The sequence below is a fragment of the Neohortaea acidophila genome (genome assembly GCF_010093505.1).
Source record: "Neohortaea acidophila strain CBS 113389 unplaced genomic scaffold BDY17scaffold_1, whole genome shotgun sequence".
Taxonomy (NCBI): Eukaryota; Fungi; Ascomycota; class Dothideomycetes; order Mycosphaerellales; family Teratosphaeriaceae; genus Neohortaea; species Neohortaea acidophila.
In genome coordinates this window covers 2,618,245-2,631,629 of record NW_022985510.1, presented here as the reverse complement: position 1 = coordinate 2,631,629, position 13,385 = coordinate 2,618,245, and the positions used below count along the sequence as shown (strand labels likewise).

Genomic DNA, 13,385 nt, shown 5'->3' with positions numbered 1-13,385 from the left:
CCTGCCGACGCCATGCGGCATTGCTTTGTTGTGTCGGAGTATGAACCATCATCATCCCCACCTCATCATTGCTGTGCGGGACTTTCTGTGGCAGGGTCGACGAGGCGTGGACTTTCTAATGTAACCGCTGCGTTCATTCAATTTCCTTTTCGCAAGTCTTTCGGTTGTTGTTGTTGTCAAGGCACGGTGGCGGTGGAGCAATCAATACGCAGGTAGATGGATGATGAATGAAGCTATCTGATTGTTGCCGCCCACGTTCTGTGTCTCCATCTCACCTTACTCTCATTGTCCTTTGGACGTTTACAACATATCCCCGTGTTGTATTGCTCGTGCTGGGAGCAGGTGCATTACGTTATCAGGCAAGGCGACGGCAACGAGCGGCAGAGTCTGGATCCAACGCTGGCAGGGACATGCCTGCACCATCCCGATTTGGAAAGCGCATGCGGTACCCAGCAAGCATCGTGACCACGCGGTTCGCGCGGAGATTCGTATTGATCAAGTCGATACACGAACGGAACGTCACAAATGACGAGCGTGGTCTTATCGCGGCATGAACCACATTGAACACGTCGCCACATGAGCACCACCGGATGCCATTGACATCAGAAAGCATGCGTGCAGCACGACGATCGCCCGTCTTCCTTCAGCCTTCGGGTGGGTCGCTACGACCTTCCGGACCGGCGTGGAGCGAAGCGTGGGGTTTGGTCTCAGGCCGTATCTCGGGGTATATCATCAAGTCTGGCCCGGCGTCTCACATCTCTCCTCTCGCTTTCCTGCTCTCTAACTTCTATCTACCATCACTCTCAGACGATTATCTCTTCAACAAAACACTCTCACAACCCATCCAGAAACATCTACTCTCCCCCAACCATCACCTTATCCACACCTCCTTCCGCTTTGGGAAGCCCGCCCGTCCACCACCCGTCGATGTCGGTTTCCGTGCAACTCTCCCCCACCAAATCAGGCCGCACCTTCATCCCGCTGAGTACAAGGAGAAATAAAAGTAAAAGTAGTAGTAATAATCATCAATCATGGCTACTACAACCATCGCCGTCCAGCAGCAGCAAGGACAACACCCGGAGAAGCCAGCCCTAAGCCTCGCCAACGCAGCAAGCAAAACCAATCTCCTCTCCGTCCACCACACGGGTAAAAATGTCTCTACGTACTCAGCGGGAAAAGGTAGCAAACCTGATGGTGTGCGTGTCCTCGCGCTTCATGAGTGGAAGCAGGCCGCTCTCAGCCTTGCTGAGGCCTTTCAGCATGATGAGGTGGCGATGTACCTCGTCAACACGCCTGATCGGGCGCACTGGACGCCGGAGCAGAAGTGGGCGCTGCATTTGCGAATAATGGAGTTTGTCACTTATGCGCATCTGCTCAAGGGATTGGTAGTCGCCGTCGGGCCGAATTACGACTGTGTGCAGCTTTGGTTTGTTCTCCCCTCTCCTCCTTCTACTCCCTACTTCCCAGGACGAAGCAAACTAACGAAAAGAAAAAGGATGCCCCCAGGCAAAAACATGGACGACTACCTCACCCTCTTCCGCTCGGGCATGTGGCGCCTCAACTACCTCCTCTCCGCCGAAGGCAAGCAGCGCTTCTTCACCGAGTTCCTGCCCCTCCTGCACACCACCAAGCACGCCGTCATGGGCGCGCGCGACGACGACTCCTGGTACCTCGTGTACCTTGGCACGCGGCCCTCGGGTCGCGGCAAAGGGTATGCGCGCAAGGGCTTGGAGTTTGTGCTGAGCCGCGCGGATGAGGAGGGCCGCGCGGCGTATTTGGAGAGTAGTAATGTGGTTAATCGGGAGTTTTATGGGCGGTTGGGGTTTGTGATGAGGGAAAGTATTCAATTGACTCGCGGGGAGGTGCCGGTGACGATGGAGATTATGGTGAGGGAGCCGGTGAAGGGGGAGGTGAAGAGGGGTTGAATTGGATGGTAAGCTGCGGAGGAGATGATTGTTTATTTTGTTTGATTCTTTCTTTACTGATCTTGCTGAATACGTACCCCTGCTCCGTCCTCAACGACGAGAGCAATCGAAGCGAATGTCTTTCTCTCGTTGCAATGTGCTTGAAACTCACTCCACCGCAGTTCCGTTTGGTCGCTTGCTCGCTGCATGCCCGTCCTCTGCATCGCCATTCTTCGCTTCCCCATTCTCTTCGACGCCATTCTTCGCATCGCCATTCTCCGTCTCTCCATCAGCATTCCCATCCCCCCCATCGCCATTCTCATGCTCCTAGTGAGAAGCGTTCCCGTTCTTAGCGCTTGCCGCCATCTTACGCACGGCCTTGGTCGCCTTCTTATAGATCCGCTTCTTGATCCCTCGTGCCTTAGTGCGGTACCTCGTAACCGCCTCCAGCCCCTGCTCCCGCATGATAACATCGTAGATCACCTCAAGCCAGCACTCCGACGCGCTGCCAGTCCGACGGAGATCATCAATCATCGCACCCAGACAGCACCTCTCGTTGTCCTTCTCGTGGTACGCGTGCTTCAGCGCCGTCTGGAAATCACGAAGATCGAGCGCGTAGCCTGATGCACGGCGGTACGCTTTCGACAGCTCGGTGTCGAAGAGGCCTTCTTGCAGTAAGAGGGAGACGAGGTCTTGCGCTTGGCGGAGGGCGTAGATGGGTTCGGCGGGGATGTAGGGGTGGCTGGTGAAGATGTTGCCGTTGTCGTAATTGTCCAGGCCCCAGACGAGGCGCGTCATGAGTTCGCGTCTCGCGTCGGACGCGCCGGTTTGGTCTTCGCAGGCGGGACAGGTGCAGCGGAAGTTGTAGAGCCAGCCGAGCTGTTCCTGCCGGATTATGCTGATTGCGAATTGGGCGTCGCCGTCGCTGTAGCTCACGCACAGTTCTTCGCCGGGGAGGATGTCGCGGATGGCGTAGACGGTCATTTGCTGCTGCGTGGGGTTCCAGCAGGCATACGCGTTGGGCACACAGGAGTGATTGAGGCGGGAGGTGTTGGCGAAGACACCGCGGCCGGTGGGCGTGATGGACATCTGATTGACGGCGAAGATGCTCATGACGCGTACGTGCTCGGCGACCAGGGCGTTGACGTACTCCTCGCCCTCGACAAAGTCGTCAAGTTCGAGGAGATATTGTCGGCTTAGCTGTTCAAGGGCAAGACCGGGGTTGGCGTAGGAATGGAGACTGTCGTATACCTTTGTCTTGTTCTTGCCGAGGCGGCAGTAAGGGAGCCAGGCATCGGAAGGCGAGTCGGTGGCGATGGCGATGAGAGGCGGTTCTTTGATGATGAGGGTGCCTCGCTTGAGTGCGTTGCATGTAAAGACGCCCCAGCCCTTGTCGGGGGTCATGCGAATTACCACCCCGTCAATGACGTGCTGATGGAAAGGTTCGAGGCCATCGACGGACGCGTCTGCACGAGGGGAGTTTGGGTGCTTGTACGAAGGGATAAACTCTGGAGCGCGTGGGTTGAGAGGAGTGGGTGGGGTGGCGGCGCGAGAGCGAGTGTGCGAGATGTTGAGAGAAGTGGCTGGACGGTCGTTTGTGCGGTCACGTTGTGCGTCGTTGGTGCCGTCCGTGGAAAAGTAGATTCCGTTGAAGTGGGAGCTGTCAGCGATGGCCGGGGCGGAAGCAGTGTCGTCGACTCGAATGGACGGCATTGCTGCGCCGCGTGGTATAGATGTTCGCGTAGTCGGTGCTTCTGAGGTGGATGAATGCTGAAACGAAGAGACGGAGTGTTTGTCTAGAAGAAGTTGACGCGTGGGAAGAGAAGTTGGGAAAGGAGGTTGCCAAGCCACGGTCCTGTTTGTGGCATTGAGGAAGGTGCGTCACACAAGGCGAGGAAGCAATTCCCCGTGCATCGACTCAATCATTGGTCTAATTCATTAACATTTCATTCGTTACAGGAAGGAGGGAGAGGGGTGGGTAGGATTGGGTGTCATATCGCCCATCCGGCAGCGGCCTTTTGCTTGTGCACCTTCTCCGCCACTTCATCGTGTCCGGTGGGCATTTCCAAGGGTAACAGGCCGTAGCTTGCCGCCGTGCGTCCCTTTGTCTCAGCACTGTCATGTATTGACAGTGCATTGAGTCGATCGGAGCCCACTCCCTCGTCACCTTGACCTTCTCCGGCCAGCGCGTCCGTTTCCGCATCGTCAGCTTCTTCACCCTCATCGTCTTCTTCATCAACTTGCTCGTTGTTATCCTCTTCTGCCCCATCCTCTCCCTTTTCATCCCCTTCAGCTCCATCACGATTGTCTGCAACCTCCACATAACGCTCCAAGTCCCGCGCCATCTTCTTCGAAAACCCACTGGCCTCCACTTCCACATCCAGCCTTCTTCCTGCACCAATGTCTTTCACAGCGTCCGCAAAGAATGGGCCTGGTTCGTCCGAGACATACTTGAATCTCCGCTCGAAATAGCGTTTGACACAGGCTACGTCTCGATCAAAGTACATCTCCGCGTTGGCGTGATTCGTGCTGACGGCTTGAGGAAAGTCGATGAGGACGGCGGAAAGCTCAATGCTTCCGTCAGGCTGCGGCAACTCTTTGATGAGAATGTTGAACTCGTTGAAATCTCCATGAATCAGGCCGCGCGCGGCTAACTGAACAATCGTGTCCATCAGCTCCGCGTAGAGCTTGCCCGGCTCCGGTATGCTCTCGATCATTCGCAAGGGAAAGGCGTCGATGAACTCCATCACAATTGTATGCCGATTCCACGATATGGGCTGTGGTACGGCGAAGCCTTCTCGCTTAAGCACCTTCATCACCTCGAACTCTTTATGTGCCGCAAGTCGTGAGAGATACAACCACGATCCCGTTGATCGATTCCGCAAATAATCGCGATTGCTCTTGACCGATCGGAAGGATATGCGACCCAAACGGTGGATCTTGAGGACTTGCAAGGTGCTGTCGGGAGCGGCGGTGATGTAGATATCGCTTTCCTTGCCCACGCCGATCTGGTTGCCAAGGCTGAAGACGGTGTTGCTTCGTCGGTGGGCGTTGAGAGCGAGGTAGTCGAGACCGCCGTAGGCCAAGCGATAGCCGTCATCTGTGGATGTGTGAGCCTTGAGGAAGTGCTGAGATGGAGGAGGACCGGACCTACATCTCGCATTCTTCACTTTCGCAATCAGGCCAACCTTGGCGAGGTTGGAGATGCATTTGTGCACGCCACTGCCACCACGCAGTCCAGCGAGTTGTTGGATCAAGGGTGTGGGAACGACTTCATGGTTCTTGCTGCCCTGCTCAACCTGTGTCGGGAAGACTTAGCATGGGTTAGTCGCCAAGTACTGTGGTGCAGCGGATGGCAACAATTCGACTTACCCCAGCCAAGACTCGCCAGTCCTCGCTGGTCAAGTACCGGAGCGCATGAGTGTTGAGCTTCATATTGGCATAAAGTGGGCGAGTTGTGCGCAGACATCGTCGTTCGTAGAAAAAGTGCAAGTGCAGTGCAGTTCGCCGCGCACGGACCACCCAAAGTTTCCCAAGCTTTCTGTCGTTGATGCATGTGAGGCGACAGACGACGCGCGACACTTCACCATCCGTTCATCATCCATCCTCCATCCTCCATTTCCCGGGCCTCCTCAACAGCACCATCATCCTGCTTCTCCGATCATCACCCTTCACTCTCGACCCCTCGTACATCACCCCAGCTTGACCCGCGGACGATTGCATCCACCCAATCAAGCAAGGTGTCCAGCGTAGAGTGAGGATGGCGCAGGAGGAGGACAAGAGCAAGTCCACGGACAAGGGCAAGGGCAAGGTGGAAGATGCCAAACAGACAAACGGCGTCAATGGAACGCAAGAAGCGACCAAGGATGGCAAGAAAGATGCCATCAGCGGGCTCGGGACGGAGGAGCTCAGCGCGGAAGACCAGAAGATCAAGGATGAGCTGGACATGCTGGTGGAGCGGGTGACCGAAGACGACACATCCCTTTACCATGCCGCATTAGACGCCATCAAGGACAGCATCAAGACCAGCACCAGCTCCATGACCGCCGTCCCAAAACCCCTCAAATTCCTCCGCCCGCACTACGAGCAGTTGTGCGAAACATACGAAAAGTGGCCCGCAGGCGCAGACAAGGACGCTCTCGCCGACATCCTCTCCGTCCTCGGAATGACATACTCGGATGAAGGGGATCGTAGAGACACTCTCAAATACCGTTTGCTCGCCCCCAGCACCGACCTCGGCTCTTGGGGCCACGAGTACATGCGCCATCTCTCTCTGGAGATTGGCGAGGAGAGGGAGAAGCGGCTAGATGAAGAGCAGAGCACCTCCGATCTCACCAACCTCGCCCACACCCTCGTCCCCTTCTTCCTCTCCCACAACGCCGAAGCCGATGCCGTCGACATTCTCTCGGAGCTCGAGATCATCGAGAATATCAAGGATCACGTTGACGAAAATACCTACGCCCGCGTGTGTCTTTATATGGTCTCCATGGTCCCACTGCTCACCTACCCCGACAACAACCGCTTCCTCCTCACCGCGCATGACATTTACCTGAAATACAAGAGATATCCACAAGCCATCGCTCTCGCCATCCGCCTGAACGATATGAAACTCGTCAGGGATGATTTCTATGCGCCGGAAGACCGAGCGATGCGGTTGCAATTGGCATTCATCCTTGGCCGGCAACGGATATGTCTCGATCTCAGTGAAGAAGATTTGGAAGATTCGGAGCTGCAAGAGGCCCTGAACAACACCAAACTCCCCGAGTACTTCAAGACACTCGGCAAGGAGTTGAACGTGTTGGATCCCAAGGTGCCAGAAGACATCTACAAGTCCCATCTCGAATCTTCGCGGACCGCTGGACTCACCAACAACGACTCCGCTCGACACAATCTCGCCTCCGCTTTTGTCAACGCCTTCGTAAATGCTGGCTTCGGAGACGACAAGCTCATGCTGGTGGAGGGCGGGCCCAACAAGTCTTGGACGTGGAAAGTCAAGGAAGACGGCATGCTGTCGACCGCTGCGTCTGCGGGTATGCTCATGCTATGGGATGTGGAAATGGGTCTGGACAAGATCGATGCCTACACCTACGTTTCGGAGAACGAAGTCAAGGCTGGTGCTGCTCTCGCCATGGGAATCATGAACTCTGGCGTCAAGCTCGACACCGATCCGACCATGGCGCTGCTTGGAGATTTCGAGGATAAGCCGGTCAGCGTCAAGGTTGCGAGCATCATGGGTCTGGGTCTCGCGTATGCGGGCAGCCAAAACGAGGAGGTCTTTGCGACCTTGTACCCTCTCGTTGGTGATTCCAGCCTCGACATGCAAATCTCGTCCATGGCTGCATTGTCCTTGGGTTTCATCTACATTGGCACCGCGAATCCGGACATCTCCGAAGCCATCATCGGCACTCTCCTGGATGAATCCTACAGAGCGAGGTTGAACGACAAGTGGGCGCGATTCATGGCGCTGGGTCTGGCGCTGCTCTACTTCCACAAGCAAGAGGAAGTGGATGTGGTGGTGGAGACGATGAAGGCTATTGATCACCCCCTCGCTCAGCCTACCTCAGTCCTCGCCGAGATTTGCGCATGGGCGGGTACAGGCACTGTCTTGAAGCTGCAGCAGCTTTTGCACATCTGCAATGACCATGTGGAGGAGAAGGAGGACAAGGACGAAGATGGCGAGGAGAGCAAGGAAGAGGCGGAGGAGAAGAAGCAGCAGATGGAATCCCAGCAGCTTGTGCAGGCCTACGCTGTCATCGGTCTGTCCCTGGTCGCAATGGGAGAGGACGTGGGACAGGAGATGGTGCTGCGGCAGTTCGGCCATCTCATGCACTACGGTGAGGCCAACATCCGCAAAGCAGTCCCACTCGCCATGGGCCTCATCACCCCTTCCAACCCGCAGATGAAAGTGTACGACACCCTCTCGCGCTACTCCCACGACAACGACATCGACGTCGCCATCAACGCCATCTTCGCCATGGGCATGCTCGGCGCAGGCACAAACAACGCACGTCTTGCACAACTCCTGCGCCAACTCGCCAGCTACTACCACCGCGACGCCAACGCCTTGTTCATGGTGCGCATCGCCCAAGGCCTGCTGCACATGGGCAAAGGCACACTAACCCTCAACCCCTTCCACACCGACCGCGTCGTTATCTCGCGCGTCGCGGCCGCGGGTCTCCTCACCGTCGCCGTCGCCCTCGTCGACAACCCCAAGCAATTCATCCTCGGCGACAACCACTACCTCCTCTACTACCTCGTGACCGCCATGCATCCGCGCTTCCTTATCACGCTCGACGAGCAGCTGCAGCCCGTGCAGGTGAATGTGCGCGTCGGCCAGGCGGTGGATGTTGTGGGGCAGGCGGGGCGGCCGAAGACGATTACCGGCTGGCAGACGCAGAGTACGCCGGTGTTGTTGAGTTATGGCGAGCGGGCGGAGCTGGAGGATGAGGAATGGATTTGCTTGGCGAATGTGTTGGAGGGGGTGTGCATATTGAAGAAGGTGAGTTTAGGCAATCCTTGCGGCCGAATGGCATTTTACTGACAGTGTCTACAGAATCCGGAGTGGGAGAAGCCTTAGATCGAAGGACGTAGAGGAGGTAGAAAGGGAGTCTGATGGCTGAAGAGCATGCTCGTCGGTGTTCATTGCCGCGTGGCGGCCACAAGTGGGAATAGCATCGTCTACCATAGACATCTTTGGCCGAGCACCACTGAAGTGGCTGCTAGGCTGTTGTAAAATACATCGCATGCCTCTCGCCTTCATCTCGTCTTCTTCGTCTCTTACAAAGTGCTCGTGTCTTCTCTCCACGGCGACATGAGCCCGAAGACGAAAGCGCCTAGCGCGTCTAAATCTTCCCCATCAGGCTAGCCGCGGCTCGCCCAAGCGCCCGCGCTTGTTGTGACGGCCTCTCATGTTCACCCTCCCCTCCCCTCCAGCCCTTTCAGCGACGTCACACTCGTTTCACAGGACGACGTAGCGCCTAGACGACGCCCTTTAAGCGTCTCCTGCCTCCTCTTTGCGCCCTTGGGCGGAATCCATTGGTGCCGCTGACGTGGTGGGCTGGGAGTGTGCGGGTGCTGATGGGAGGATGTCCAATCGTCACTTGGCTTCTGGACGACGTGTGTCACGGGGTGATGATGATGAGGTGATTGTGGTAGGATTGGATGGGAGGCTGGTGGCTTGGAAATGCGCTCATTGCTCTTCGTGACGATGATGGCATTGGCGGGCGTGGAAGCGCCTGGCGTTTCTTATATCTTCTGGCTGGGCGCGCTGCGTGCATTTCACTTCTTCTCTGGTTGTTTCTTATCTTCATTGCTATCTGCAGGGTATGCTGACCTCACACAGAGCGAAAACGACAAAGACATATGCTGTGGGTGGCATAGTTGCCTGCCAAGGCTGCGAGAGGACGGCCGTCGACGGAGTCATGCACCATCACAAGAGCAAGCTCCAACGCACGAAAGCTTTTCAGCCCACAGCTAAACGTCAGACTCGGGTGAAGGACTTCCGTACAGGGCTGTTCATGCCATGAGATGTCCCACAGGCGGCCCGGTGCCTACGGATTGCCGGTGACGCTGCAAAGTCGATCCTCACGAGCCGAGCATCCGCATATGCAGTTTTCCCCTCGGGAATAAGCCATTCGACATCTCCATCGACGTCACAAGCATCAGATCAGAGCATTCCGAGCCAGTGGCGAGCTGCTCATCTCTTGGATAACCTGGGGCCAAAAGCTATCACCCTCACCTGGATGGAGAATGGAGACAACAACCGACAAGTCGATCAGGATCGACCGGCGATGAATGGTTACGGTGTCACTTCGGGATCCACACCACCTTCTCGCCGATGCAGGTAGCATGGGTGGCGGAGATTGACCGAGCAATCATGGGGCAGCCCCGCCGACCTGACTCTGCGCTGGTCACCACAGCGCTGCAGACGATCTGCCCCAATGAATCAATGATATCATTGCAACGGGAACGAGTGCCACCAACGATGATCGTCAATAATCAGGATGCTTCCGGGCACTGTCCATCGACCTGCTCATCGGCAGAGACGGACGAGACCCGCTTCTGATCATGTGCGTCTCCCCTCGCACAGCCTACTGCCGCACTCCGTCCGCCCCCGGAACTCAGAGAGCGGTCGCCCACCAATGGGATGGCTTGTGCGAGTGGGAACAGCCAACGCCTCCGAGTTCTCGATGGCTGCTGCTGGCCAAGTACTTCGGCAACGTACCTTATCGACAGCCAACAACGGCACTGGCAACGAATGCTGAGCACCACTGCCTCTTCGGATGGAGAGGCACAGCCTGCGCCTCCAGGCAGCACCTGATGAACCTGTTGGCACACTGTGGAAGATGTTCGTCAAGTGGCCAATATTCGAGTCACGTGATTTTCAGTTTCGCTTGCCGCCGGAGGAGACATTGATTGGCTCTCAGCTCGCCATGGAGGGTGCTGTTGGTGTGCAATGCCTCTCTCGATGCGGTGCCCGAGCAGTGCATTGAGGCACACGAGTCGAGGCTCATCGCTTCTGCCCACACTGATCAGTCCGGCCTCCGCCCAACCGCATCTGGATACAGCCACGCCCCGTTCGTCTGCATCTGCGAGCTTCCTTTTGGAGCAAAGTGCCGAGCTACATGGCCGGCAAGCCCGGAAGGAGGTATTGCACATGGATGACCCGAATGCTACGAGCGCGAATGCGGCCGTCAAGGCGATTCGCCTTCAGACCATGGAAAAATAGATCCTACGGACGAATCGATTTCGGTTCTCTTGCGCTCATGTCGGCCACGCCGATCATTTTGCCGCGGCCGTACTGCACCTCGAAGCCGACAGGGCACCTCCCTGTTCTGGAGAGAATACGGATGACGGTGCCGCCCGTGGTTGATTTGGATCGGCCATTTCTCCCTCGACCCTTGGCGAAGATCCGAATGCCGTCATTCCTCGTATTGTACCTCGCAATTCCGATCGCATATTCCCTGCAGAGTGCCGGGACTGCACATCTTTCTGCAGTGGTTTGGCTTCTGGTTGCAGTCAAGAGCAGCAAGTATTGGCTCATGCGACTAAATGCTGAGAGGCTGCAGCAAATCAAGTCGGCGGTTGCATGCGAATTGCAAAAAATGCGCCTTGTCCAGGGCCACTTTTGCAAAAGCGCAGCCCTCAATGGCTCCCGACCGTCGGCAATCAATGCACACCAAAAATGAAATGTCCAGCATTATTTGATTGGTGAATGGCAGCGCTTGGAGGGTGAAAGTTTGGCCGTCACCCACTACAGCCCGCTGCAGCACTTTGGGCGCTTACCTGTGGGCAAATCCGGGCTTTGGGGAATTCCTTGGCGCTTGCCCTACTGTTCACCACTTCAACCGCCATGCGAGCCCAGACATGTTTCTATTCCAGGAACATCCAAAGATCCTGGAAGAATGCATCAATGCATGACGGAAATATCGCAAGCGCGTGTCGAGCCCGGAATAGAAGCGGTGCTGCTCAGGCATCACTCGTAACGCCTGTCAAGCCCGATCTGTCGACTTGACAGCCGCGGAGAGTATCTCGCAAGCTCGGCATGTCTGCAACCTGACTGCCTCGCCGGCTTTCCTACTTATACTTTGACCTCCTCCCTTCTTGTTTTCTCTTTTCGCACCAAGGCCTTCACTCCCTTCTCTCGCTTTCCTCACACGAGGGCTTGCTCATGGTCTTCCGGTATTGCCACTCTGACCCTCTCGCAATCACTATTTTCCTCATCTTCCTTCCTCATCATGGCGTTTGCCTACACACCCTTCTCTCCTACCTCTCCTCCGGGGCTGACGCCAGACCATGAATTCTTTTCATCTCCCACTACCCCTCAATATCCACAGCCCGGGCACTTCGACTGGCACATCGACGGTGCAGTCGACAGCACCGACTTCAGTCACTTCCAGAACGGCGTCTTGTCCCCGGAAGAGACTGGGGGGTACGAAAAGTACCTGGCGCACCACCACAATGAGCAGGCCTACGTCGAGTCGCAACCTAAGCAACATGACCACGGGTTCTTTGCATCACGCGCTGCGTTCCTGCGCTCGGGGCTGCCCCAGCTCGACACCACCTTGCTGGCGCCAGAGCTATGGGTCGAGCAGCCATGGTCTCCACAAACGCATGCTGTCTCCGCACCACCCCAAATGGAAGGATGGAATGCCATACCTACTCCACACTCGCAGCACTTCCTCACGCCACCAATCAATGGACCGCTCTACGTCTTCCCATCCCAGCTCTCTGCCTCTCCAACTTCGACTACGCGGTTCAATTTCGACGACTGCTGGGCTCGGTCGCCGTTCAGCGAGACCGAATTCCGCCAAGCAGACCTGCCAGCCATGGACGCTCTGTCGCTGAGTCCGGTGTCGTTCGTCTCCCCTCAAACGATCTTCTCGTCGTACCCAGGGTCCGCCAACGACTCGCCCACCACTTACGACGAGCCAGAGCACACGCCTCGCGTGAAGGGCGGCAAATTTGCTCCTTCGCGCGAAGCTAGACTGGATCGCTTCATCAAGCGGAAGAAGAGACAGCGCGCGACGGCTGATACCGCAAAGGCGACTTGTAAGGAATGCGGGAGCCACTTCACAACAAACTACAATCTCTCCCAGTATGTTGCATGCTTCCACCCCAGACCTCACGTGCGTTGTCTAACCTCATTATCTGCTGCAGGCACAAACAAAGGCAGCATGGCAAGCCAAAGGACAAGCCTCACATTTGCGCCTACGATCCGTGCAAGGAAAGGTTCGAGCGGCGGAGCGATCTGACTCGACACGTCAACTCCGTACGTGGCAAGCATGGTGCGCATGAGAGGTGACTTCGTTGACATATTACGCAGAAACACGAGAAATTGGAGGAGCACCCTTGTCCGCTGTGCGAGAAGTTCTTCAAGCGCAAAGATGGCATGCTTGTGTACGTCGTGCGGCTCTGGATCCAGATGAAATCGATGATACTGACATGCTCTACTCAGACACTACACTCGGTCCTGCATAGGTCGGCAGACTGTACCGAGCAGAGTCGCACGAACATCCGGCAAGCAGTGAGACTAACAGACCGTGGCGGCTTACTTCGGCGATTGGTTGACTCCCACCTTTGAGGTGCCTTGTACATTATCACTGGGTGGACAATTGGGGCATGGCGTTGTTAGGTGTCCGGAGCATTTCGATTTTGCAGTTGACGGCGTTGGGGCATATAGTCCGCGAATCGTTCCTGCATCTCGTACCTTGCATTCCATCACCAACACAAGCCTTCAATTACGCCGCTAATTCCAGTTCCGCGCGAAGATCGCAATCTACATGGCGCCTCGCAACTGCCATGTGCCGCCTACCTCTTTTCTACAAACGCAATCCCCCGAATCACTCACGCCTCTTCTCAAGCAGGAAAAGTACAAAGCGCATGGCACCATTGGGCCCCCATCCGCCATCATCAACGATCCACCATTCCGAGATCATCACCAAACGCCATCGCCCTCCCATCCGCTCCTCCCGTCCCCCT

At 56.3% G+C, this 13,385-nt stretch overlaps 6 protein-coding genes across 6 annotated transcripts; 4 read left to right on the top strand and 2 right to left on the bottom strand.

The window, feature by feature from the left end:
* Nucleotides 1–747: 747 nt before the first annotated feature.
* On the top strand, nucleotides 748–2,078 carry BDY17DRAFT_25575 (uncharacterized protein). Its single transcript, XM_033731554.1, has 2 exons — nucleotides 748–1,426; nucleotides 1,496–2,078. Exons 1-2 carry the CDS (start codon nucleotides 1,032–1,034, stop codon nucleotides 1,923–1,925), a joined length of 825 nt encoding a protein of 274 aa, XP_033594783.1. The 5' UTR covers nucleotides 748–1,031; the 3' UTR covers nucleotides 1,926–2,078.
* Nucleotides 2,079–2,231: 153 nt separating this feature from the next.
* Nucleotides 2,232–3,617, bottom strand: BDY17DRAFT_307471 (uncharacterized protein; the record flags this gene model as incomplete). The annotated part of the gene is made up of 1 exon (XM_033735118.1): nucleotides 2,232–3,617. The coding sequence occupies one exon, from the start codon at nucleotides 3,615–3,617 to the stop codon at nucleotides 2,232–2,234; it is 1,386 nt and encodes a 461-aa protein (XP_033594782.1).
* Nucleotides 3,618–3,895: 278 nt separating this feature from the next.
* Nucleotides 3,896–5,339, bottom strand: BDY17DRAFT_244487 (RIO1 family-domain-containing protein; the record flags this gene model as incomplete). The annotated part of the gene is made up of 3 exons (XM_033730536.1): nucleotides 3,896–5,004; nucleotides 5,059–5,203; nucleotides 5,277–5,339. 3 exons carry the CDS (start codon nucleotides 5,337–5,339, stop codon nucleotides 3,896–3,898), a joined length of 1,317 nt encoding a protein of 438 aa, XP_033594781.1.
* Nucleotides 5,340–5,425: 86 nt separating this feature from the next.
* Nucleotides 5,426–8,789, top strand: BDY17DRAFT_290417 (armadillo-type protein). The gene is made up of 2 exons (XM_033732506.1): nucleotides 5,426–8,403; nucleotides 8,458–8,789. The coding sequence occupies exons 1-2, from the start codon at nucleotides 5,665–5,667 to the stop codon at nucleotides 8,479–8,481; spliced, it is 2,763 nt and encodes a 920-aa protein (XP_033594780.1). The 5' UTR covers nucleotides 5,426–5,664; the 3' UTR covers nucleotides 8,482–8,789.
* Nucleotides 8,790–10,423: 1,634 nt separating this feature from the next.
* BDY17DRAFT_25532 (uncharacterized protein) lies at nucleotides 10,424–11,174 on the top strand. Its single transcript, XM_033731522.1, has one exon. It carries the CDS (start codon nucleotides 10,529–10,531, stop codon nucleotides 11,090–11,092), a length of 564 nt encoding a protein of 187 aa, XP_033594779.1. The 5' UTR covers nucleotides 10,424–10,528; the 3' UTR covers nucleotides 11,093–11,174.
* Nucleotides 11,175–11,530: 356 nt separating this feature from the next.
* BDY17DRAFT_25518 (uncharacterized protein) lies at nucleotides 11,531–13,060 on the top strand. The gene is made up of 4 exons (XM_033731505.1): nucleotides 11,531–12,501; nucleotides 12,564–12,675; nucleotides 12,730–12,803; nucleotides 12,862–13,060. The coding sequence occupies exons 1-4, from the start codon at nucleotides 11,642–11,644 to the stop codon at nucleotides 12,932–12,934; spliced, it is 1,119 nt and encodes a 372-aa protein (XP_033594778.1). The 5' UTR covers nucleotides 11,531–11,641; the 3' UTR covers nucleotides 12,935–13,060.
* The last annotated feature ends 325 nt before the right edge of the window (nucleotides 13,061–13,385 follow it).

Coding starts and splice junctions, on each gene's coding strand:
- BDY17DRAFT_290417 (XM_033732506.1), top strand. CDS start 5,665: ATGGCGCAGGAGGAGGACAAGAGCAAGTCCACGGACAAGGGCAAGGGC. Junction 8,404..8,457: donor GGGTGTGCATATTGAAGAAG/GTGAGTTTAGGC, acceptor CAGTGTCTACAG/AATCCGGAGTGGGAGAAGCC.
- BDY17DRAFT_25518 (XM_033731505.1), top strand. CDS start 11,642: ATGGCGTTTGCCTACACACCCTTCTCTCCTACCTCTCCTCCGGGGCTG. Junction 12,502..12,563: donor ACAAACTACAATCTCTCCCA/GTATGTTGCATG, acceptor TATCTGCTGCAG/GCACAAACAAAGGCAGCATG. Junction 12,676..12,729: donor TGACTCGACACGTCAACTCC/GTACGTGGCAAG, acceptor CATATTACGCAG/AAACACGAGAAATTGGAGGA.
- BDY17DRAFT_25575 (XM_033731554.1), top strand. CDS start 1,032: ATGGCTACTACAACCATCGCCGTCCAGCAGCAGCAAGGACAACACCCG. Junction 1,427..1,495: donor TACGACTGTGTGCAGCTTTG/GTTTGTTCTCCC, acceptor GAAAAGAAAAAG/GATGCCCCCAGGCAAAAACA.
- BDY17DRAFT_25532 (XM_033731522.1), top strand. CDS start 10,529: ATGGCCGGCAAGCCCGGAAGGAGGTATTGCACATGGATGACCCGAATG.